This window comes from Caretta caretta, chromosome 1 (genome assembly GCF_965140235.1).
Source record: "Caretta caretta isolate rCarCar2 chromosome 1, rCarCar1.hap1, whole genome shotgun sequence".
Taxonomy (NCBI): domain Eukaryota; kingdom Metazoa; phylum Chordata; order Testudines; family Cheloniidae; genus Caretta; species Caretta caretta.
In genome coordinates, this window is record NC_134206.1 from 9,972,289 (window position 1) to 9,995,965 (window position 23,677).

Sequence of the window (23,677 nt, forward strand, 5' to 3'; positions counted from 1 at the left end):
CAGGCTGGGGCCAGCAAGGAGCCATATAGAGACGCCCCAAGGAGAAGGAGTCACACCCTAGCAACACAGCAACCTTGCTGGGGGGCGGGATGGACAAGGAAGGAAGAAACACACTCAGTCTTGCCCCCCGAATCCCTGAAGAGACTCAGCCCATTGGGGGGGGGGGGTTCAGTTCGCAGGGATGACGGAAATATCCTCAGCTGCCTGCTGGCCCCTGGGTGATGCCCCTTGGCCTGCATGGCTCACCGGTCTGCAGGGCTGGGCTGGGCCCATTAGGGGAGCCACTGGGGTTAGAGTCGGGGGGTTCCTCTTTGTGTACACAGGCCTGGCTCCCTGACCACCACACACAGCGGTTTAGCCAGAGGCTGCTCTAGGCATCAGCAAGTGGGGCAGTCGGCAGAGATGCGTCAAGTCGGGGTGTAACGTACCCCCACACTAGCTGGGGTGTGATGTACCCCAACACGAGCCTGCCCTGCACTAGCTGGGGTGTGATGTACTCCTGCACTAGCCTGTCCCACACTCCTGGGGTGTGATGTACCCCCCCCCATTAACTAAGGTGTGACGTACCCCTGCATTAGGTGGGTGTGATGTACCCCCGTACTAGCCTGCCCAGCACTTGCTGGGGTGTGACATACCCCCACGCTAGCGTAGGTGTGATGTACCCCCACACGAACGGAGGTATGCTGGACCCCGCACGAGTCTGCCCGGACTCCTAGAGTGTGACATACCCTCACACTAGCCGGTTGCAGTGCAGACTAATGGTCTTTAGCTGTTCCTTAATGCGCGTTGCTCTCGTCCTCTGCGAAACGGGCTGAGAGCGAAACACACTAAGACCCCTGGTGAGGCGGGTCAGCAGGGTGCCTGATCGACGAGCGCCCTAACACACACCAAGGCTTCGGCTCAGACCATGACGCTGGAGGGCCCAGCCCAGCGGGTGCTATTTGGGGGAGCCCTGAGCATGGCCTACCCGCCAGCAGCCTCTCCCCGGACATGGGCCACCCAGTGACCAGGTAAGTAGCATCCCCTGCCCCCCATCTGCCCCTCTGTGCCCCCATGTCCTACCCCCACTCCAGCTGCCCCTGCCCAGGCCCCCCAGGGGCCTGCCACCATCTCCCCCTCCCCCCCATGTCATAGCCCATCTGCCACTAAGAGTCCTGCCTCCTAGCTATCTCCCACCTTATCTGTCCCCCTCCCCAGCCCTCCTACCCCCCAGGTGCTCCTCACTGTGTCCTATCCCCCAACCCCATCTGCCCTAGGCTCTGCTTCCTGTCCCCTCTTTTCCTAGCTCCCCACCTCAGCAGTATCCTGAACTCCCCCAGGTCCTGGCCCCAGTCCCCACTCTGTGTCCGGACTCCAGCCCCCCACTATTATCCCCACATTGTTGCATGGCCCAGACTCAGGCTAGGGACCTCCCAGCCTGGTGCTGCTCCCCCTGCTCCCTAAGGTGCCATTCAGATTGACACCCAGAGGGGTTCACTTAGGATGGGGGGGCAGAGCCCAGTGGGGTGGGGCAGTGGACCCCTACACAGAGTCCCAGCGGATGGTGCTGTTAGGGGCAGGGTGGATTGGTTTAAATCAAGGCTATTTAAATCACCAAGTGGCAAGCCTCAATCATTGATCGTAATCAACTTTTCCCATTTGTACTTCAGTTCTTTTCTAAAGAAAGGTGCGTTCTCATTGGCTGATATCACTGGTAAAGCATGTTGGTTTACAATGAAAAAGAGCCTTTACGCTGGATTTGGATGTTCCACTCCCATGGTTATGGGGTCAGAGCAAATGGTGGGGATTATGGAACCGAAATCTAAACAGGCAGAAATACCCCTGGTCATATCTAGTCAACATCATCACCCAACCTGACCCTTACCCTACACCACAGACAGCGGACCTGCTAGATCTACCGGGGAAGCAAAATTCATTAGCACTCTGGATTGGACTCGCAGATATTGGCAAATTCCCTTAGATTCTGATGCCCAGGAAGTCAGCTTCTGCAGTGGAATCTGGCCGATCTGAGTTTAAGGTTATGCCCTTTGGATTAATTAGTGCAGGGCTACCTTTCAGAGGCTTGTCAGTGAGGTACTGCAGGGCTTACAGGTCTTCGCCAGGGCCTATGTACACGACTTGGCTATTTTTAGTGATCCCTGGAAGACCCACCTGAGCCACATGGGAATGGTATTGCAGAGGCTTAGAGAAGCCAGCCTCACTGTCACAGCGTCCAAAGGCAAGATGGGGGCCGGGGAGGTACCTGATTTAGGACACAAGGTGGGGCAGTGGGTTTGTTCACACTGAGTCTTTAAGAAGCCGTTCAAAATTGGTCTGTTGCACAAACCAAGAAGCAGATCCAATCCTTTATTGGTCTGGTCAGCTATTACTGGAGGTTTGTAAAGGGAGTTAATGAAATTGTGCCCCCATAACAAACCTTACAAAAAAGGGGAAGCCAGACTGTGTGATGCAGACTGAGGCCTGGGAGGAAGGCTTCAAGGACATACAAAAGGCTTTGTCTACAGAGCCAGTTTTCATAAGCCCCGAATTCAGCAAACCCTTTGTGGTGTGCACTGATGCTTCTAATGTTGGGTTAGGCACAGGGCTAATGCAGGCTGGGGTGGAGGACAAGAGCCCCCCCGTTGACTTCTTAAGTAAAAAGTTGACCCCCACCAAACAGAACTATGCTGTCATCGAGAGAGAATGTTATGCCATAGTTTAGGCTATTAAACAATTTACATCTTATCTGCATAATGGAAATGTTACCTGCACAAAATTCTGTTACTCACACACTCTAGGGGCACCCACCTTTACCCAGTTTCTAGGTCTCAAGGCGTAACCCTGTTAATTTAAGTACCCACCCTTACCCAGTTCCTAGGGCTCAGGGTGTACTCTTTGCAGAGTTGCAGGACCTTTTATCAGTGAAAGAGCCCTACACAGTAATATCCTTATCCTCTATTTATTAATAATTATCAAGCAGATTACACATGCTAAGCATACAATGCTGTGCTAACCAATCCTGATCATGCAGACGGACTTTCCCTTTTGGCCAGGCAAGGTCAGTCTCATCTGGATTGTGGTCGCTTCACATCGTGGTCGTGCAGAGGATTCTTGGCAGTTCTGATCTTAGGCTATGTCTTAGAGGCGAGTTCTTCTTCTTCTAGGTCTTTCCCTTTTCTTATTCTTCTTTCCTCCTGCTGGTCTCCTTCTTGGACCACAGTTTATATAGTGAAACTTAAGTCCTGCTTAGCTCTACTTTAACCAATCATTTTACTGAAATTTTACTAAACAATTCTCTAACCTATTCTAACATATTGTAATATGGTTGCACCAAGCCACACGGACCAATTTGAGGCATTACACTGCAGGCTAGCTTTGCAGGAGTATGACATGGTAATAGCTCATAGCAAGGGAAAAGAAAACATAGTGGCAGGTGCCTTATCAAGAATAGGGAACCCGGAGGCATATTCAAGAGTCCCTTCACCATTTTTGCACTGGGAATGTGACGCTGGCAGACCAGGTGCCAGCTCATGCCAAGGACCCCATGCCTCAGATGAACACTGGCAAATGCCGAGCTGGAATCAGGCTGGCTCGCCTGTTGTGGCAGTGTTGTTAAAATAGGTATTTGAATGACAATGGTTCGTGCTTAGAAGTTATTGAATGCTTGTGAGTCGCTGCCTTCATTAATCTCACCTATAACAGCTCTACCCCCTATTGGAAAGTAATAGTTGAGCAGTTGTATGGTAAGCCTCTGTGACTGTGTAAATCGCCAAAAAGGAGAGAGACATTGACTGGTGCAAAGTGCTGATCTGCAACCGAAAGTGTTACGTCCTGCCTCATGGGTCCAGCGACACCAGACAGACTATTGTAGGATGATAAGGAGGACGGAAGACATTTGTTGTTTTGCCCTCCACACCACGTGAAGATGAGTCATGCAAGGGGATTCCTCCCATCAGCTGAGCTTGCAGCTCAGAGCACAATGCTAAGAGTATCTCTGTGCTGCTTGGAATTGGGGGCAGGTTTACCAGGCATAAGCAAGAGGTCCTCAGTGCTTAGCCTGGGTTAGCCCTAAACAGAGCTTGCTTATTATAGGCACTTCTATTACCTTTTGAAACTTAAGATTGCAACTCATTTGTGTCTCTGCTTACCTGCTTTAACCTTGCCAATAACTCTCGTTCCTTTTCCTATTTAAAAAATCTGTATATAGTTTCTTACAGGATTGGCTAAAAGCATTGTCTTCGGTGTAAAGATCTTAGGTTGAGCAGACCGGGGTGACTGACCCTTTGAGACTGGGAGTAACCTGAATGTTGCTGTGATCGTTGGTGTAAGGGACCATCTATCGCAAAGGCAGGCTCGCCTGCATGGTGAGACAGATCAGAGTACCCACGGGGACTGTCTGTGACTCCACAGTTAGGCCACTTTAGTGCCTGAGGAGTTTACACTTGATACTTGGTTGGTGAAATCTACGTATAGAACTCACTGCCAGTTTGGGGTTTGTGCCCTGGTTCTTAACAGCCTGCCCTGAGGTTGGGTCCCACGCTCCACTTGCTCCATCTGAGAGCCACTGGGGAGAGCTGGATCCCTAGAAGGACATTCACTGAAGATGGGCTCCAATCGCAGAACTGGGAGCGGCTGGGTCTAGCACTGAGCCCTTCCAGGCTGGCTGTTCAGATTGGTGGCTTTGGTTCCTGTCCACAGTTCTCCGACATGTCTACATGGGGGTTACAAACTAACATGGTCCAGATCAACGGAGAGAAAATAATTCTCTGGTGGTTGGCGCTCACGGCACAGTCTGGGACCCACCTGTGAAGAGCCCTACAGAAAGCCATTAGGCTGTGGTTGCTGGACTGGGGCCACGGCCCGGGGGCGCGCAGCACAGAGAAGAACGGGGCTTCTGTCCCTGCTGCCCAGGCAGCCTGGCCACAGCATGTGCCCTTGCCAGCCCCGGGGGCATGATCTGGGGTGTGCAGAGCTTCGGCCAGGCTGGGCTCCCCGAGGGAACGGGGCCAGTGCGGGCGGTGCCTGCCCCAGAGATGGGCCTGGGGCTCAGAGAGCCACACGGCCCCTGCGATGGTCTCCTGCCCTTTAGGGTCAAGCAGGGTCAGTGTGTGTGGGGGGGTCTACCCAGCCCAGCATCCTGCACTCAGCTCCCCTTCTCCTGCTGGGGCCAGGCCAGACTGCAGCCCCGCCACTGCGGGGTGGGCCGGGCTCCGTGCATGGGGCAGCCGGGCTCCTCCAGCCCCTCTGGTGTGGGGCGGGCCGGGCTCCATGCATGGGGCAGGCCGGGCCCCTCTAGCCCCTCTGGTGTGGGGCAGGCCGGGCCCCTCTAGTGTGGGGCGGGCCGGGCTCTGTGCATAGGGCAGGCCAGGCTCCTCCAGTCCCTCTGGTGTGGGGCGGGCCAGGCTCCGTGCACGGGGCAGGCCGGGCCCCTCTAGCCCCTCTGGTGTGGGGCGGGCCGGGCTCCGTGCACGGGGCAGGCCGGGCCCCTCTAGCCCCTCTGGTGTGGGGCGGGCCGGGCTCCGTGCACAGGGCGGGCCGGCCCCTCAAGCCCCTCTGGTGTGGGGCGGGCCGGGCTCCGTGCACAGGGCGGGCCGGCCCCTCAAGCCCCTCTGGTGTGGGGCGGGCCGGGCCCCTCTAGCCCCTCTGGTGTGGGGCGGACCAGGCCCCTCTAGCGTGGGGCGGGCCGGGCCCCTCTAGCCCCTCTGGTGCGGGGCGGGCCGGGCTCCCCCAGTCCCTCTGGTGTGGGGCGGACCGGGCCCCTCTAGCGTGGGGCGGGCCGGGCCCCTCTAGCCCCTCTGGTGTGGGGCGGGCCGGGCTCCGTGCACGGGGCGGGGCCGAGCAGGGCCCCCTCCCTGGGGCTGGGCCCGCCGGGGGCTTCCCCCGCTGGTGACGTCAGGAGGGTTCCCTCCCCGCGCGGACGCAGCCCGGCCGCCCAGGGCCGCAGCCATGGCCGAGGCGGCGGGGAGCGGCGGCGGCAGGTCCTGGAAGCGTCACATCGTCCGGCAGCTGCAGCTGCGGGACCGGGCGCAGGGCGGCCGCTTCCTGGACGTGGTGCAGGCCTGTGAGCGAGCGGCGCCGGGGGCGGCCGCCTGCGCCGTGCTGGGCGGGGGCGGGGGGAGCTGGCGCCCTGGGGGGGGGGGTTGATTTGGGGCGGGGGTGTTTGGTTTAGGGGGACAGAGGGAGGGGGTGTTTGGTTTGGGAAGGGAGGGGGACAGGGGTAGCTGGAGCCCTCGGGCAGCAGGTGTTTGATTTGAGGGGGGGGCAGGGGTAGCTGCGGGGGGGGGTTGATTTGGGAAGGCAGGGGGCAAGGGGTAGCTGGAGCCCTGGGGGGAGGGGGTGTTTGGTTTGGGAAGGGAGGGGGACAGGGGTACCTGGAGCCCTCGGGCAGCAGGTGTTTGATTTGGGAGGGGTAGCTGCAGCTGGGGCGGGGGGTTGATTTGGGAAGGCAGGGGGCAAGGGGTAGCTGGTGCCCTGAGGGGAGGGGATGTTTGGTTTAGGGGGACAGAGGGAGGGGGTGTTTGGTTTGGGAAGGGAGGGGGACAGGGGTAGCTGGAGCCCTCGGGCAGCAGGTGTTTGATTTGGGAGGGGTAGCTGCAGCTGGGGCGGGGGGGTTTATTTGGGAAGGCAGGGGGCAGCTGGAGTCCTGCGGGGGATGGTGTTGGTGCAGCTCAGGGGGCTGCCTGCTTCGGGGTAGGAGCAGACTTTGGGTGGGGGAGATTGGGAGGGGTCAGACGGGTAGGTGTGACCCTGGGGTGGGTGGATTTTAGGCAGTGATGGAGGGGAAAGGGGTAGGTGCAGGCCTGGGGGGGAGTGTACTTGATTTGCGGGAGGGGCAGGACTTGCTGCAGCTCGGGTTAGTGGGTGCGTTTGAAGGAGGAGCAGCCCCGTGTGTGTGGTGATGGCTGAAGCGCCAGGGGAAAGGGATAAGGCCACCTTCAGTTTTTGTTACCCAACAAACTGTTGTGTAGCCAGGTCCTGGCCCTTCCCCCTTCTCTCAGCCTCTCACTGGATGAGTCATTTGTTTTGTAGCTGCCTTTAAAATATAAATATCCCTTTTCTGGCTGGGAGGTGTGGTTTGCTCAGAGTTTTGTGCCTAACTCTGCTCTTCTGTTTTGACTTGTAAACGTGAGCTCCGACGCCGTCCTTGTCCTCCCCCCGCCCTGTCGCTTGTGCGTTCTGTGCCCTGGCGTGTCTCTCCGTGCTGCAATGTGCAGGTCAAATGCCCATTCTGGAGGCAGCCGGAATTGCTGACTCTCCCACACCCTCCCCCCGGCGAAATAAACGAGATGTCGCCTAGCCGAAAGAAACCTTTCTGTGGTGTGGTGTGGAAGAAGCAAAGTGAGGGGTTGGTTAGATCCGTGTTCTGCTGACCTCGCTCTGAACTGCGACCCTGGCCATCAGAAAGAAGGCTTGTTCCGGGCCTAGAAGGAGCAGAATGCTTTAGGGTGATAAAGGCAGGTGAAAGTAAAAGCAAAAGGATGAAATTAGCCGAGGGGAGAGCTCTAGGTTGTGTATCAGAGAAGTCTTCCTGGTTGTTATCAACTGTTCATCTTGTGCAAGCAACAAACATCTTGAAAGGGAGATTAAATCATGCTTCAGGGCTCAATCCAATATCCAATTATTAGAGGCGGGAATGAGACCTAATGGGGGGACAGGTGCTACGCCTTCCTCTGAAGCAGCCAGTGCTGGCCGCAGTCAGTGACAGGATATGGAACCAGATGGATCTCAGGACGGATTTGACCAAGCAGCCCTTACGCTCCCCGGTCAGGATCGGTGTCCTATTGTGCTAGGTGCTCTACAAATGCACAAGCGCAATCCCTGCCCTGAAGAGCTGATATCCCAGGCTTTGATCTGGTAAGAAGCTCTGTTCAGATGTGCCTCTGAATACATTTTCAGGATCAGGGTCTAACTGAAGTCAGGATGCAAGGAGTGGGTCTAATAAACAGTACGGGGGTGGCTCAAGGTGACTGATAAAATCCCAGGATCACATAGCTAGGGAACAGCTGTATGAATTGGATTCTTGCATTTGCCCAGTTCCAATTGTTTAAACCTCAGGTTATTTTCGATATATCTATTTCTATTCAAAATAACAGTCATTTCCCAGATCCCTCCATGTCTCCTGGTCAAGCCCACCCCAAAATTCAGTGACTGCCAGAAACCATCTCCCATTGATCGCTGTGGGATAGTCTCCTTGGGAACTTGGTGGAAGCCCCACCCTTGTGACCTTTTGTGGGTTGTATGGTCTAGTTTTAAAAGTCCTGGAGGGAATAATCCTGCCATGGCCTCAGGGAGATAGATTGGAGGAGCTCAGTGCCTCAGTTTCCCCATCTGTACAATGGTACTGACCTCCTTAGGAAAGAGCGTTGAGATCTGCTGATGAAAAGTGCTGTATAGGAGTTGAGTATATTAGGGCTTTTCCTTTGCTCAGGTCCATGACTATCTGCTTTACACTTTTCAGATGGGCATCCAATATTTCTCACATCCTCACCCCTGCTAAGTGGCTGCTTTGCGTCAAAGGTTACTGTAATCTTTCGCATTGCTAATAAGTCTTTACATTTGTACTTTTCCTCTCCAAGTGCTTTCCAGGCCCTTCAGTTGCATTTCTGATCCTGGATCTGGTTTCACCCTAATTTTGTGTCACGCCCCAGAACCAAAGCAAAAGAGCATGTGAAGTATGTGTCAAGAAAACCACGTGCCCTAGTATCCTCTGCAAGGATGGCTAGACTGTGAGTCTTGGAAGAAGGCTCTTGGGAGAGCACAGCTCTTTCCTTGACGTGTGTGTTTTGAGATTGGCAGGGAATGTCTGGGTGTGCTTTCACTTTCTGCTCCTCAGAAGGGGAGGCTGAGTCAGTCTGATGCAGACTGGTCTGCTCTATACAAACACTTTGTTGCTGACAACAGATGTAGGCACTGGTGAAGCACTGAACCGCTGCTGAAACCTGCTGCGGTCTGCACTTGTATCTAAATCAGGTTCAACACTGCTTCGGCTCGCTTCCGTATGCCCATTTTCAACAACAGGTCATTCTTGTTGTGTAGACAAGGTTTCGTTATTATTCCTGTTTTTTGCTTTGCCCTCTGACTCTGCGCCCTGGGGGTTAGGTAAGAGAGAGGCGTCTGGGGTACAAAAAAAGGAAAAGGAGTACTTGTGGCACCTTAGAGACTAATAAATTTATTTGAGGATAAGCTTTCGTGAGCTACAGCTCACTTCATCGGTGAAGTGAGCTCTAGCTCATGAAAGCTTATGCTCAAATAAATTTGATAGTCTCTAAGGTGCCACAAGTCCTCCTTTTCTTTTTGCGGATACAGACTAACACGGCTGCTACTCTGAAACCTGTCTGGGGTACAGTAAGTCAGGTATCCTTCACTTTGGGGATGGTGAAGGGCTAAAACACAGAAAAGAGCAGGGAAAACCCACTCCTAAAAACAAACACAGGCAGAATCATAATGGGGGGAAAAGCCCTAGTTTATTCCCCTTTAAACTCTTCTCATCTCATCCAGTCTGGATGCCCTATGTTAGTTCACTCTGTCTCCGTTTCCGACTCTAACTGGAGGAGAGAAGGAAGAAGATCAGCTGCGGATCTGCCAGCCAGGGAATTGGAGGGCAAAGCCTCTAGGCCTGGTGGTGCAGTTCCAGGAGGCCGATTTCCAGAGAGGAAGGATGGTGCAATGGTTAGGGCACTAGTCTGTGACACGGGAGCCTTGGGATAAGTTCCCTGCTCTGCCAGAAACGTCCTATATAATCTCGGGCAGGTCGCTTAGGCCCAGGTCCATGAAGGTGTTCAGGCTCCTAATGACCATTGATTTCAAGTACTTTTGGGGAAATGGGCCTTAGTCCCTTTGCGCCTCACTTTCCCATGTGTAAAGCAGGACTAAAACCACTTAGCCCACGGGGAGGTAGCGAGGGTAAATACATCACAGGTTGTGAGCGGCTCAGATACAACAGTAACGGGGTACAGATACGATGGATATATCCCATTGCAGTAAGATAGGGTTACAGTATAGGCCAGGACTCCTGGGTTCTCTTTCCAGCTCTTCCAGTGACTTTGCGATGTGACTCTGGACAGTCTCGTACTTTTTGAGTGTCAGTTTCCACCTCTGTGAAATGACCGTACTTTTACGGGTGCAAGCGTGTGCTGCTTTGAGTCTGACAGTCACACGGGTGTTGTAAAACGGAACTAGTTCGTGTCTGGACAGCCGGGGGAAAATGAGACACCGACTTGAAGTGTCTTCCCCGAGGCCGGGTTATGATTAGAACTTGGGAGTTTCGAACGCCCAGTTCTCTTCGTTCATCTAGATGGGTCACTGCTGCTGGCAGGTCTTTTGAGATCCCCCCAATAAAAGGCTCTGTAGAATTGCAACGGCTGAAGTAACATAATCCCCTTGCCGTCTGTCCCACCTTAAGCTACGGTCCGGCGGAGTTAAAAATGCAAGGAGGGGGGATTTAAAATTCACTGCTCTCAAATGCTGTCCCACGTTCAGGAAGAGGGCCGCCACCTGTCTCCTGCTCTTGCAGGTCTTTCTCAGATCCTGCAGGCCAGTCTCCTGCTTCCGGTCACAAAGTGATCCCTGCCTAGTTGGCTGAGGAGACACTTCTTATAGGGCCGCACAGTTGGGGGCGTTATAGGGGGATTGTGCTTTTCTCGGGGGCATCCGGCATTAGCTGCTAACAGAGATGACCCGAACCATTACTCTGTATCTGGTGCAGCAACTCCTGTGTGTCAAAGGGAAAAAAAGGTCTCTCCAAGTCACGTAAATACGTTTCCGTGCACCGAGGTTTATTCTGCTTCAACCAATAGTTATTCTCTTCCTTCTGTGAGGGTGATTTTTTTTCTTTTTCATTTTCAGTAGCGCTTCTCTGTCAGAGTTGGGGAGCGTGAATTTTGACCCCCCCCCCATCAGATTATGCAATATTGCTTTGCTGTATGGCCTCTGGAAAGTGACTCAGAACCCACCAGGAAGTGCCCTTTTTTTACAGGCTGGTTTTCATGGTCACAGATGAGCCCGGCTGACAGCTGTAATGTGCAGCTTGTCTTTCCACCGGTGGTGTTTACCATTCCTCTCCGATGTAGATCCACAGCTTCCAGTCTGCATTATAGAATCATAGAAGATTAGGATGGGAAGAGACCTCAGGAGGTCATCTAGTCCAACTCCCTCCTCAAAGCAGGACCAATCCCCAACTAAATCATCCCAGCCAGGGCTTTGTCAAGCCAGGCCTTAAAAACCTCTAAGGATGGAGATTCCACTACCTCCCTAGGGAACCCATTCCAGTGCTTCAACACCCTCCTAGTGAAATAGTGTTTCCTAATATCCAACCTAGATCTCCCCCACTGCAACCTGGGACCAGTGCATTACTGAGTGCACCGTGCCAGGGAGTGTCTTGGAAAGGACTTAAACGTCAGCTAGTTCCCACTGGCTCACCTCTTGGAAGGTCCGAGTTGCCGTAATGAACGCTGGTGCTCTATGCTCTGCCCTTGCTCCCTCTTTGCTCCTGGGTCCAGCTCAAGCTGTTGACTATGCTCTATTACAGGCCCTCAAACTGTGGGGTGCGCTCCCCTAGGGGGGCACAGAGGAACATTGGAAGACTGGAAAAGGGCAAATATAGTGCCCATCTATAAGAAGGGAAATAAGGACAACCCAGGAAATTACAGACCAGTCAGCTTAGCTTCTGTACCCGGAAAGATACTGGAGCAAATAATTAAGCAATCAATTTGCAAACACCTAGCAGATAATAAGGTGATAAGTAACAGTCAGCGTGGATTTGTCAAGAACAAATCATGTTAACCAACCTGATAGCTTTCTTTGACAGGGTAACAAGGCTTATGGATATGGGGGAAGCGGTAGACGTGGTCTGTTTTGACTTTAGTAAGGCTTTTGATACTGTCTTGCCTGACCTTCTCATAAACAAACTAGGAAAATGCTACCTAGATGGAGCTACTATAAGGTGGGTGCATAACTGGTTGGAAAATCGTTCCCAGGGAGTAGCTATTAGTGGTTCACAGTCATGCTGGAAGGGTATAACGAGTGGGGTCCCGCAGAGATCGGTTCTGGGTCTGGTTCTGTTCAATTTCTTCATCAATGATTTAGATAATGGCATAGAGAGTGCACTTGTAAAGTTTGTGGACGATACCAAGCTGGGAGGGGTTGCAAGTGCTTTGGAGGATAGGATTAAAATTAAAAATGATCTGGACAAACTGAAGAAATGGTCTGAAGTAAATAGGATGAAATTCAATAAGGACAAATGCAAAGTACTCCCCTTAGGAAGGAACAATCAGTTGCACACATACAGAATGGGAAATGACTGCCTAGGAAGGAGTCCTGTGGAAAGGGATCTAGAGGTCATAGTGGATCACAAGCTAAATATGAGTCAACAGTGTAACACTGTTGCAAAAAAAGCAAACGTCATTCTGGAATGTATTAGCAGGAGTATGGTAAGCAAGACACGAAAAGTAATTCTTTCTCTCTGTTCTGCGCTGATTAGGCCTCAACTGGAGTATTGTGTCCAGTTCTGGGCGCCACATTTCAGAAAAGATGTGGACAAATTGGAGAAAGTCCAGAGAAGAGCAACAAAAATGATTAAAGGTCTAGAAAACAGGACCTATGAGAGAAGATTGAAAAACTTGTGTTTGTTTAGTCTGGAGACGAGAAGCCTGAGAGGAGACATGATAACAGTTTCAAGTACATAAAATGTTGTTACAAGGAGGAAGGAGAAAAATTGTTCTCGTTAACTGCTGAGGCTAGGACAAGAAGCAATGGGCTTAAATTGCAGCAAGGGAGGTTTAGGTTGGACATTAGGAAAAACTTCCTAACTGTCAGAGTGGTTAAGCACTGGAATAAATTACCTAGGGCAGTTGTGGAATCTCCATCACTGGGGATTTTTAAGAGCAGGTTGGACAAACACCTGTCAGGGATGGTCTAGGTAATACTTAGTCCTGCCTTGAGTGCAGGGGACTGGACTAGATGACCTCTCAAGATCCCTTCCAGTTCTATGATTCCAGGGTGTGTGGCGGGACCCGGACCAGCCCCCCACGGGAGGCAGGGAGAGAGTGCCACCCAGCCCTGCCCCCGACCATGGCCCTGCACCTAGTCCCGTCCCCAGCCTCAGCTCCGCACCCAGCCGAGGGCTACTGGTCCTCACCACGGCCCAGCTGCAGCTCCGCTCCCAGCCCTGTTCCCGCCTCCAGCCTCAGCCGCTGGCCATGGCTCCGTTCCCGGGCCCAGACCTGCCCACAGCCTCGGCCCCCTGCCCTTGGCCTCCCTGCTCCCGACTCCGGCTCCTGGCGGGAGGCGGAGGGGAGGGGAAGGGTAGTGGCACACCATGGACAGGGGTAAGGGAGGGCATGACCCTGAAAAGTTTGGGGACCGCTGCTCTATTAGGTCTAGGACCCAGTTACCTGAGATATGAAGCCTCTCTGTTTGGTCATGGGAGTTAGAATCTGCTGACTCTTCGGTGGAAATTTTTCAGCTGGTTCTGGTTGGCAAATAGAACTTGGGACAGAGCAACAAGGATCTTGAGCTGCTGGTGGCTTCTGGCCTCCAGCAAAAATCCACAGAAGCCCGTGGAAACCAATGGAGACCAGCTGGAGGATTCTAACTGGGTTTACTCAAACTGGCTCTTTGGGGGGAAAAGCAGGGAGGTGTTGAAACTCTTGGTTCTCGTTGGAGGGCCCATGTCCATCCTGGTCAAGATTGATGAGGCTGCCGCCACTGTATAAGACTTATTTGTGCCATCGACCTTCTCCCTCCCCCTTAGGGGTGGGGAGGCTGGTTAGGGACCGGAGCTGGTTTCTGCTGGTTTGTGGCTGTTGGTGGCGGAAGGTGTCCAGTGGTGGAACCTCAGTAAAAGCTTCTAAAATTAAGTTTTGCCCATGCTTCAGAGAGAATTGTCTCATGGCCAAAGCCTGGCCTGGAGAAGTGCAGGGTGAACGTGGGATGGGTGTTGCGGAGATGTATCGCAGAGGGTATGCTGGGGGGCATAGATGGATATTGCACTTAGGTCTGTAAGCTCTGAGCTTTGTGATCATCTCGGGAAGGGAAGGGAGTGCTACACCATGGACTGGCTGCCAAGAGACCTTCATTGCCAACCCTTCTGAGCCTCAGTCATATAGCTGATCATTCATTCGCTCCCCCAGAGGGTAGATGCCATGGAGAATCATGGCTGTGAAGGGAGATGCATCCCCTGTCAAGGGAGAGGTGTCCCTCATGTAGAGCTTGACCATTAGGTTCAGGACTTTGGTTACTCTGTATTTGGCACCAGGGTTACCACTGTGGGAATCGTGTGTCCAGCTCTGGTGCCCACACGTCAAGGAGCATGTTGATAAATTGGAGAAGGTTCAGAGAAGAGTCACGAGAATGATCACTTGATTGGAAAACCTGCCTGATAGTGATAGACTCAAGAAGCTCAATCTATATATCGCAACAAAAAGCAGGTGAAGCGGTCTGTAAGTATCACAGATCACAGTCTGTAAGTATCTACATGGGGGACAGGAATTTGAGAGTAGAGGGCTCTTCAGTCTAGCAGATGAAGGTCTAACAAGATCCCGTGGCTGGAAGTGGAAGGTAGGAAAAATTCAGACTGGAAATAAGGTTGAAGTTTTTAACAGTGAGATAATCAACCGTTGGAACAATTTACCAGGGATCATGATGGATTCACTGGCCATTTTAAAATCAAGACTGGATGTATTTCTAAGAGATCTGCTCTGGTTCAAACACAGATTAAGGCCTGTGTTATGCAGGAGATCAGAGCAGGTGACCCCTGCAATCCCATCGGGCTTTATAATCTCTGATGGTGTTCAGTGGGGAGCTGATGCAGTGACTGGGGTGATGCATGCCCTTCTACTGGTGTGACTCAGAAGAGCTAAGCATTTGCGTTAAAGCTATACACCGTGTTTAACCCACAGATATCTAGTCATGTTTCCCTGATCAGTGTAGACAGGAAAACCGTATCCCCTTTGTAACCATGTTAAACACAGCACATCACTTGTTTTTATACCACTTGTTCCTAGCACAGTTTAAGGGCTTGGAGAGGGGGCCTTAGACTAACCCCTTTTTTTTACAGCCCCACGCCCTTGGAGAAGACCTAAAAACACAGTCAGTTCTTCATGGCGGCTCCTGACTTCACTAATGTGTGATTTCGATCAATGGAGAGCACTTTTATGCAATTGACGGGTTTGGGTGAAGTGTGTGGTATTTAGTGCTGTTGCAAAACACCCTGGACACCTAGAAGATCTGTTTAGTTCAGCCCAAATCCCCTGAGCTACTCCCACTCCCCTGTCACTGCCATTATCGTCTGTATTTACTGTAGGTCTAGGTTCGGAGCCACGGTCGCGGATCAGGACCCTGCTGTACCAGGCGCTGTACAAACACAGAACAAAAAGACCGTCCCCGCCCCAAAGAGTTTGCAGTTGTGGTATCGGATAGGAGACGACCGATGGATGCAGACCGATGAGAGAGTGCCAGATAACATGTCGGTGCTGGTCAGCGTGACGGGCAGGGGTTTGATCAGGCCAGCAGCATGGCAAAGGGGAGTTTTGAGAAGGGATCGGAAGGCGGCTTTGTGGATCTTTCTAGGGAGCTCCTCCCCAGAGTGTGGGGCAGTAGGGGAGAAAGCACGAAGGTGCTCGTTTCGAAATGTAACAAGTGATGGAGGCCAGCTGGCATCGTGGGCTGATAGGAGGCAGACGTCGATGACTCAGTAGCATCTGAGAGATGCTGGGTGGGGATAGGCCGGGAAGGGCCTTGAAAATGAAGACCAGTAGCTTGGTTCATGGGACTGAGACGGCAGAGCCAGTGGATGGGCATAGTGCACCTCACCCTGACCTGGTGGCATCACCTCTCTGGCTCAGAGGTTAGTACAAGTCCCATGGTCCATTCAGCCATTGGCACCTTTGCTGAGACTGCCGGCAGGTGGGCCGGGGTGGCGTCTGACGTGTGTCACTCGGCTGGAATTCACAACGTGCCAATGGGAAAAGATGTGCACAGGGAAGGTTTGTATTTGATCCACCACCCCATAAAGAACTTGATACGTTTACCAAAGCATTGGAGCAGTGATGGACACGTCAAAGGAACCAGCTCTCTTTGGGAGGAGACACCACACTGCACACCCACCCCTTCCCCGCGCAAGACACAGCTGATAAATGAAGCATGCCTCCAATTTAGTCTCTAGGAATTTGGTAATAGCAGCCAACATGAGTGTAGCCTGATAGCCACAGACCAGGATCTGCCGGGTGTGAACGCCCAGGGGAGAGAGGAATTACCTTGGGGGACATAACATACAACTATTGTGTTCCACTGCAGAGGTGGCTGGAGTTCAGCATGATTGACACAATCCCAGCACGGATGTGTGATGGATTCCCCCCGGGGTGCTACCTGGAAGTGGGGTACCACTGAGCCCCCCCGACCCACCAGCCTGGGCTCCCTCTCACACTGTACTGCTGTGACAAGCTACAAAGCCCTCCAGCCTGCATTTTCACCAGCATACATACAGGTAGGGGCACACCCAGCTGCAGTTACAAGCAGGCTCTCTGACCAGCCCCTGCATGGGGAGGCTACTCCCAGCTCCGCAGGCACACACCCTCTCTGGAGTATAAACCCCAAATTATACCGTCTTATGCTGCACAGGGAACTGTACAGCTTAAACTCACAAAATTTGCCCCCTCCCTCAATGTGGAGAGGAATATGCAACAGCCTTTCCCCCCCGAGTTATGATTCCCACACACTTCACTCCAACTCACTGGTTTAGATAAAGCAAAAACAAGTTTATTAACTACAAAAGATAGATTTTAAGTGATTAGAATGGATAGCAAACAGATCAAATCAGATTACCTAGCAAATAAACAAAAAAAGCAAACTAAGCTTAATATACTAAATAGATTGGGTATGAAGAGCAGATTCTCACCCGAAGAGATGATACAAGCAGGCTGCAGATTCTTAAGGGGCAAGCTGCACTTGCTTTGCAGCTTGGAATCCCCAGGTGTTCCATAAAATCCCCTTAGGCTGGGTCCAGCACTTCCCCCAGTTCAGTCTTTGTTCCTCAGGTGTTTCCAGGAGTCGTCTTGTGTGAGGAGCAAAGAACCGCAGATGATGTCACTTCCTGCCTTATATAGCTTTTGCATATGGCAGGAACCCTTTGTTCCCCAAGCTTGGTTCCGAGACCAGCCTGTGGAAAAACATTGACATCCCAATTTGGAGTCTAGAGACGTGGGCTGATCACATGTCCTTGTAGAATCATAGCAGCCATTAGGCTGTCTGCAGCATTCTCAGGAAGGCTCCCCAGGTGGGAGAAAAGCTTCTCCTAAGGCCTATTGTCTTTTCCTAATGGCTCATTGCCTTGAATAGGCCCTTCCCAAGCAACTCTCTAGACTGAAAGCATCTTGTCTAGTGGGTGTTACGCGAGTGTAACTACATTTGAAATGCGGATACATAGTTAATATTCAGAACTTCAGATACAAAAATGATACATGCCTACAAATAGGATAATCGTATTCAGCAAATTATAACTTTTCCAATGACACCATGTAATCTCCTTTAGGATGAAAGGCACCAAAGAAATGGGAGGGTTGTACTGTTCTCATTTTGGCTTCCTTGGAGTTTAGCTGAAATTTCTGTTTGTGTATACCCTGTAGGGAAAATAATTGAATTCCACCTGACGATGCTGTCACATTTGCATCTTAACAGGATGATGCCCAAAATAAACCAAGGGCTCTTAACCCCTGCCTCCATCTGACAGACCTGTGATGGTCAGGAAGATCCGACCTATTTTGGGATAGTTGGTGACTCTGGGTCTCGATGTTTGTAGAAAACTCTGGGGCCAATTTCCCTTCATCCCAGCGATGCCCATGAGCTCCAAGCACCTCGCCCCTCGTGTATTTAGACTCTCTTGCTGCAGGGCTCTTGGCTCCGTGGTGGTAACTTGAGGCAGAGGAGAAGCCAACGTCTGCTCCGCAGTCCTTCCTTGTGAGGGTGGTGGATCTCAATGTCACTGTTGGCAGGTGCAAGGTCACCACCTTGGTTCTCTCCTTGTGTGGTCCTCTCCATCATCTGTCTCAGGCCTGAGGGTACCTGTGCTGGTCAGTGCCTCTCTCCAGCCTTGGAGACAAGTTATGTCATTCCTCAGACCAGTGTCGGGCTAGGCCCGGTTCCCCAGGGTGCCACTCCCTTATCTCTGCACTAGTGAGCGCGTGGTGCCCCTGATCTCATGATGGGCCAGTGCTAAGCCAGGTCAAAGGGTCAGGGTTTTCCCAGGACAGCTCTCTTGGATTTACTGCGCAGATCTAAACAGCCAAGGTCTTTTCATTGCTGTGTGGGCACGAGATCCCACCACACTTCTGATCTGGACAGGGGGGCTTATTCCTTCCCCAGAAGTGGCTGCATGGTGTGACGCTGCACTGTTGCTTTGAGGGGGGGGGTCAGCGGGTGAGAATGGTGACGTCCGTGCCGTGTGGAGCGACTGCCGCCAGACGTCAGTCCCCAAAGAAATCATTCCAAAGCTCTGAGCACGAGGGCCTTCATGGGGTGAACCGAGCGTGGCTGCATTGGGAGATTCCATGTCTTGGGAGCTGGCTGGCTTAGCCGCAGTGTCTTTTGTTTAGAATTTGCTGCCTCGTTATATTTTGCGAACGAGAAACAAAGCCCAACATTCCATGGCTTTTGTGCAACCCGGCACTGCAATGATTCAGCCCTTTCAATCCCTCCGCTCATTTCCTGTTCTGACACCAAGCCCCCACCCCCTCCAGGGAAAGCTTTCAACACACCTCCCATGCACCCGCAGGCCCGGTTGCCCCCCGCAATTCTGTTAGGCCCCTGCCTTGTCACCCAGGTCTTTTCTGCAGAGCATTGAAATTTGTCTCTAGAAGCAGCATTCAGCCAGGGACTGGCTAGTGGCCGCAGGTCCGGGGATCCGATGTGTCCCCAGTGCCTTAAGAACGGTGAAGGCTTTTGGCAAGGGGGCCCAGGGCTGGATGTGACATGGAAAGAGGGATGGGTTATAGCAGCAGAATTCGGAGGACGTGAGCCTGTATCACGGTGACAGTGTCCCGACAGGCCCAAAGGAGTCCAGGCTTTGGTGGTAGCTTGTTCCTTAAAGATCTTGCCAGTTTGAGCACCGGTGTGAGTATGGTGGGATGTCTGTCTTTCTGTTGAGCGACTCCTTGATCCTTGTTAGAATCGTTAGGCCTGGTCTACACTCAGTGTGCCCAGGTTTAACTCAGATCAGCCTTTAAATGGATTTAGTTAAACCCTCCTCGTGGACACCTGAAGTTGCATTACACCCTGCTTATATCAAGTTAGCTTAATTCAGTCAGCCGGAGCCTTAGACATTCCCATGGAAGAGTCTCTTTGTGCCACTTGATAGCATCTCGGGGCAGGTGTAGCCTGCGGGAGAACTGGAACCTAGGGCTCCTGGAGGGCAACCTGCCAGAGATGCTCATCGTCTCCTGGCCTGTCATTTTTGAGAGGGGCTGTGCTCCCCACTCAGTGCTCAGCACCTCTGAAAATCAGGCCGTTGGCCTTACCTTCCTCTTGCTCCCCAGCCGCTTGGCACAGACCCTGCATCTGGCGCGTGCTTTGGAGTCGTTTCTAAACAGAGCGGAGCTCCGCCAGGCTGGAGGAGTGGCGCCCTGTGATTTTTCTTCGAGTAAAGTAGCTCATGCCGCGGACGTGTTAGAGAGGACAGGGCAGGGTTCTGCAGAGGTGTCCGACAAACTGAAAGCTCAGGGATGTTATGGGGCCGCTGCTTAGTGTTGAAGACACAAAGTCCTTCCAGCTGGTAATGGAAGACTATAGGGAAGCAGAGCTGCTCAACGTCTGCTTTGCTTCAGTCTTCCCACAAAAAAATAACGTGACCGGCTGACCAGCGAGGTTACCACAGAGAGCAAAGGGGAAGGGATGCAGAGCAGTATTTGTAAAGAACACGTCCGAGATCTTCTGACTAATTTGAATGAGATCAGATCAGCAGGGTCTGATGCTATTCACCCCCGGGTGCTGACAAAATTAGCTGAAGAAACCTTGGAGCCACTGGCAATAATATTTGCAAACTTCTGGTTGAGAGGCGAGGTCCCGGAAGACCAGAGAAGGGCTAAGGTAGGGCCCATCTTTAAAAAGGGGAATAAAGGAGGAGCCAGGAAACTATAGACTAGTCAGCCTGACTTTGATATCTGGGAAACTACTAGAGTAGTGTATAAAGCATTCAGTGTGTGAACCCCTGGCGGATGACTAGCAGCCAGCATGGATTTACCAAGAACAAATCATGCCAAACCAGCTTGATTTCCTTCTTTGGGTTTCTGGGTAGGGGGAATGCGATGGACATAGTATACCTGGACTTTAGCAAGGCTTTTGACACAGTCCCACATGACATGCTGATAGGTAAACTAGAGAAATGTGGGCTCAGGAGAACGACCATTAAGTGGATGCATAACTGGCTAAACAACCGCAAACCAAGAGTAACTATTAATGGAAGGATGTCGGATTGGAGGGAGGTGTCAAGTGGGGTTCCACTGGGGTCTGTTCTGGACTCGGTGGAAAGAGCTCAGATACTGTGGGGATGGGCCTGGCGCAAGATCATAGACAGCTTGGGCCACACTGGGTGTAGACATAAGCCACGCTTTGGGCCAACCGTGTTATCAGCTGATCGCAAGCTCAGTGAAAAGCCATAGCACAGGGAGGGCCACACGCAGCACACAATAGCGTCCCTGTAATGCCGGGAGTCTTGCTCGCAAGCACAGCGGAGATCTGAGCAGGGCTGGATTGTCAGGTAATATTTTATGCTCTATGAACACCCCCCTCCCGCCCCCCTCCCCCATGAACACATCCTAATGGAGCCCAAAGTACCACATGAGCTTAATGTGTACTGCACCACTGAAATGCAGCCACTTCTGGGGTGGAGCGTGGTAGCCAGCATGCTGGACAGCAATGATGGGAGGGGGAAACTTGCTTAAGAAGTCCAAAGTAAACCTTCCTTCTGTGAAATGTGCCCTGGGGTCTGTGGCATCCACAGCAGGCGGACCGGACATGGGCTTTTGAGATCTCTGCAATATCCCCCTCCTCCCGCCCCGGGAAGCGGCAGGGGATTCATATTAGAACCTGCCTCAGCAGGAAGAAGCGTTGGCCGGGCCCGGCTGGATTTGACGTTACGGTTGAAACCCGAGGGTCAGACCTATAAACTGCCGCTGCAGCTGGGTGTGTGGGGCAGCAACGGAGGCTGTGAGTGAGTGCACGCCGGGCTGATGCATTTGCATCAGTGATCTGCTTGGAGTGGGTGAAACACCTGTGCGCTTTGCAGAGCTGCCCAGAGCAGAGCCAGCCACATTTGAAAGCAGCCAGCTCGCTCCCGGCTGCTCCGCCTCCCGGTGGAGTCGAGGAGCTGGGGCAGGCTATGGAGCAGGGCACCCAGGGTTTTCTGCCTAAGGCTCCAGCCCCATGCCGGGCACAGACTGAGAGACACGTGTTGGGTGTCAGCAGAAAGGGGGCTCCTTTGGAATCAGTCCTGGGCCGGGTGCTGTGCTGCTGGGGGTACTACCCACCTCTGCTCATCGACGCCCCCTGGGCTCATGCCACAAGAGCAGGGGAGCCTGGCTAGTTACCTTCTGCTACCTCGGATTCCCCTGGCAGCGGCATTTGGCACTGGGATTTTTCTTCTCTTCCTATCCTAAACTCTAGCTGTGCTTTTATCAGACCGCTGCCACATTCCACGCCAGAGGTGGCTGCCTGCCAGTAATGAGGGATGCATGCAGGGCTTGCTTATTTCACAGGGGAGCTGAAGATTAATTAGCTAATGCTTGTGAAAGGGCTTGGAAGGTGGATAAAGTTAAGTGTCATTTCGAGGGTGTGGTATTTTCAAACAGAGTGGTCCCTCCTTTCATTGGAGGATGCAGGGGCTGATGTGTGACTATCTCTGCACCCACCAGGAGATCCCCCTGCCAGGCTTCCTCTCCCAGCACCCACAACTGGCTCGCGCGCCTTCGACTGATCACAAGGGAGGTGGCTCATTCTGCGCTGAAGCTCTCAATAGCCTAGACCCAAATGTCACAAAAAAGGCACACACAACCCCCCCAGGCTGTGCGTCGTCTAATACATTATGGCACTTTGCTATCAAAGGCCACGTTCTCGGCTCCACCCAGCCTCCACTGAGGACAGCTGAGATGGGAGCTCTCTGATCCTGGGGCCTGGTCTGTGTCCAGGGGCTGCTCTAAAGTACACTGCCCCCTAAGGCCATCTACCAGCTGGGGATCGCTGGAGTACAGCATGCTGCAGTCAGGCCTGTCTGCCTGCCCCAGCTTGGCCTCTCTGCTTGCAGCTTCTGTGGAGGCTGGCGTGTAGGATCCAGCGATGCCACTTCTGGTCTCCCCTAGAGCTGCTGTCCAGCCTCTTTGCACCACTGAACCAGAGCAGAGGGGGCTGGGCTGCAGGCCAGAATCGGCATGGCTCTTAAGCTTTCGGGACCCAACTCTTCGCAGAGGCTAAGGAATGAATCCTCCACCCCCTTTGAGGCAGGAAACTGTGTCTCTATTTTTACAGAAGGGGGCCAGAGAGCTGAAGGCCCAGCTCCATAAAGTGACTTGTGACTTAAGAGCTCAGTGGTTTACGAACTCACTCAAGAGGTGGGAGACCTGCTGGTTCAAGTTCTCCCTCTGGCTGATCTTGAGAAGGGATGTGAGCTGGGATAATAGGCAGCAGGTTTAAAACAAATGAAGTATTTCTTCACACAAGACACAGTCAACCTGTGGAACTCCTTGCCAGAGGATGTTGTGAAGGCCAAGACCATAAATGGGTTCAAAAAAGAACTAGATAAATTCATGGAGGATAGGTCCATCAGGGGCTATTAACCAGGATGGATAGGAATGGTTTGCTAGAAGCTGGGAATGAGCGAGAGGGGATGGATCACTTGATGATTCCCTGTTCTGTTCATTCCCTCTGGAGCACCTGGCAGTGGCCATGGTCAGAAGACAGGGTACTGGGCTAGATGGACCTTTGGTCTGACCGAGTAGGGTCATTCTTATGTTCTTATGGACCTACCACTCCTCAGGTGACTGCCCTCACCACTAGGCTGTAGAGTCATTCTCATTCCTTTCTGCCTAAATGAATATTTAATCATTACAGTGGAACAACTGTGTACATCCCATAGTCCGCTGGTTGGGACGCTCACTGGAGGAGGTAGATTCCTGTTAGAATCCTTTCTCCAGTGGGATCAGGTTTGCCATCCTTTCCAGTCCAGGAAATGGCTAATCTGGCATTTCTGACAATGTGGCCTAGTGGATAGAGCACTGGACTGGGACTCAGGAGACCTGGGTCTTTTCATGGCTCTTCTGCTGAGTGACCATGGGCAAGTCACTGCCCCTCTCTTGCCTCGGTTTCCCTATCTGTAAAATAAGGGTAATGCTACTTGTGCCCTTTGAGACCTATGGCTGAATGGAGCTAAGTCCTCTCATTTGTGTGTGTGTGTGCGCGTGTGTGTAATGTCGCTTCAGGACAATGCCTGAGCGATCAAATAGCTTGTAACATCAGACCCACCAAGTCTTACTGACCTGGCTTTAATTTTAAGGCAGCATTTAAAGTACTGGACTCCTTGGTATGTTTTGCTGTTTTGGTGACGTTTAAAATCTTGCCCACCGTTTCCTGCAATCTCCCTTGATCGGATTGTCACGTCTTTCGCCCCGAGGGCTTGTTGGACAAACTGTTTTCTCAAAGCCTGGTAGGTTTCATTCTT

The 23,677-nt window shown here is 52.5% G+C and overlaps 1 protein-coding gene across 1 annotated transcript in view; it reads left to right on the plus strand.

Moving 5' to 3' along the window:
• The first annotated feature begins 5,849 nt into the window (after positions 1-5,849).
• The window catches only part of ATG16L2 (autophagy related 16 like 2), a 60,795-nt gene continuing 42,967 nt past the window's right edge, over positions 5,850-23,677 (plus strand). Inside the window, exon 1 of the mRNA XM_048838690.2 lies at positions 5,850-6,040. Coding sequence (XP_048694647.1) covers positions 5,926-6,040 — 115 coding nt within the window. The 5' untranslated portion in view covers positions 5,850-5,925. The remainder of the gene's footprint in view (positions 6,041-23,677) is intronic.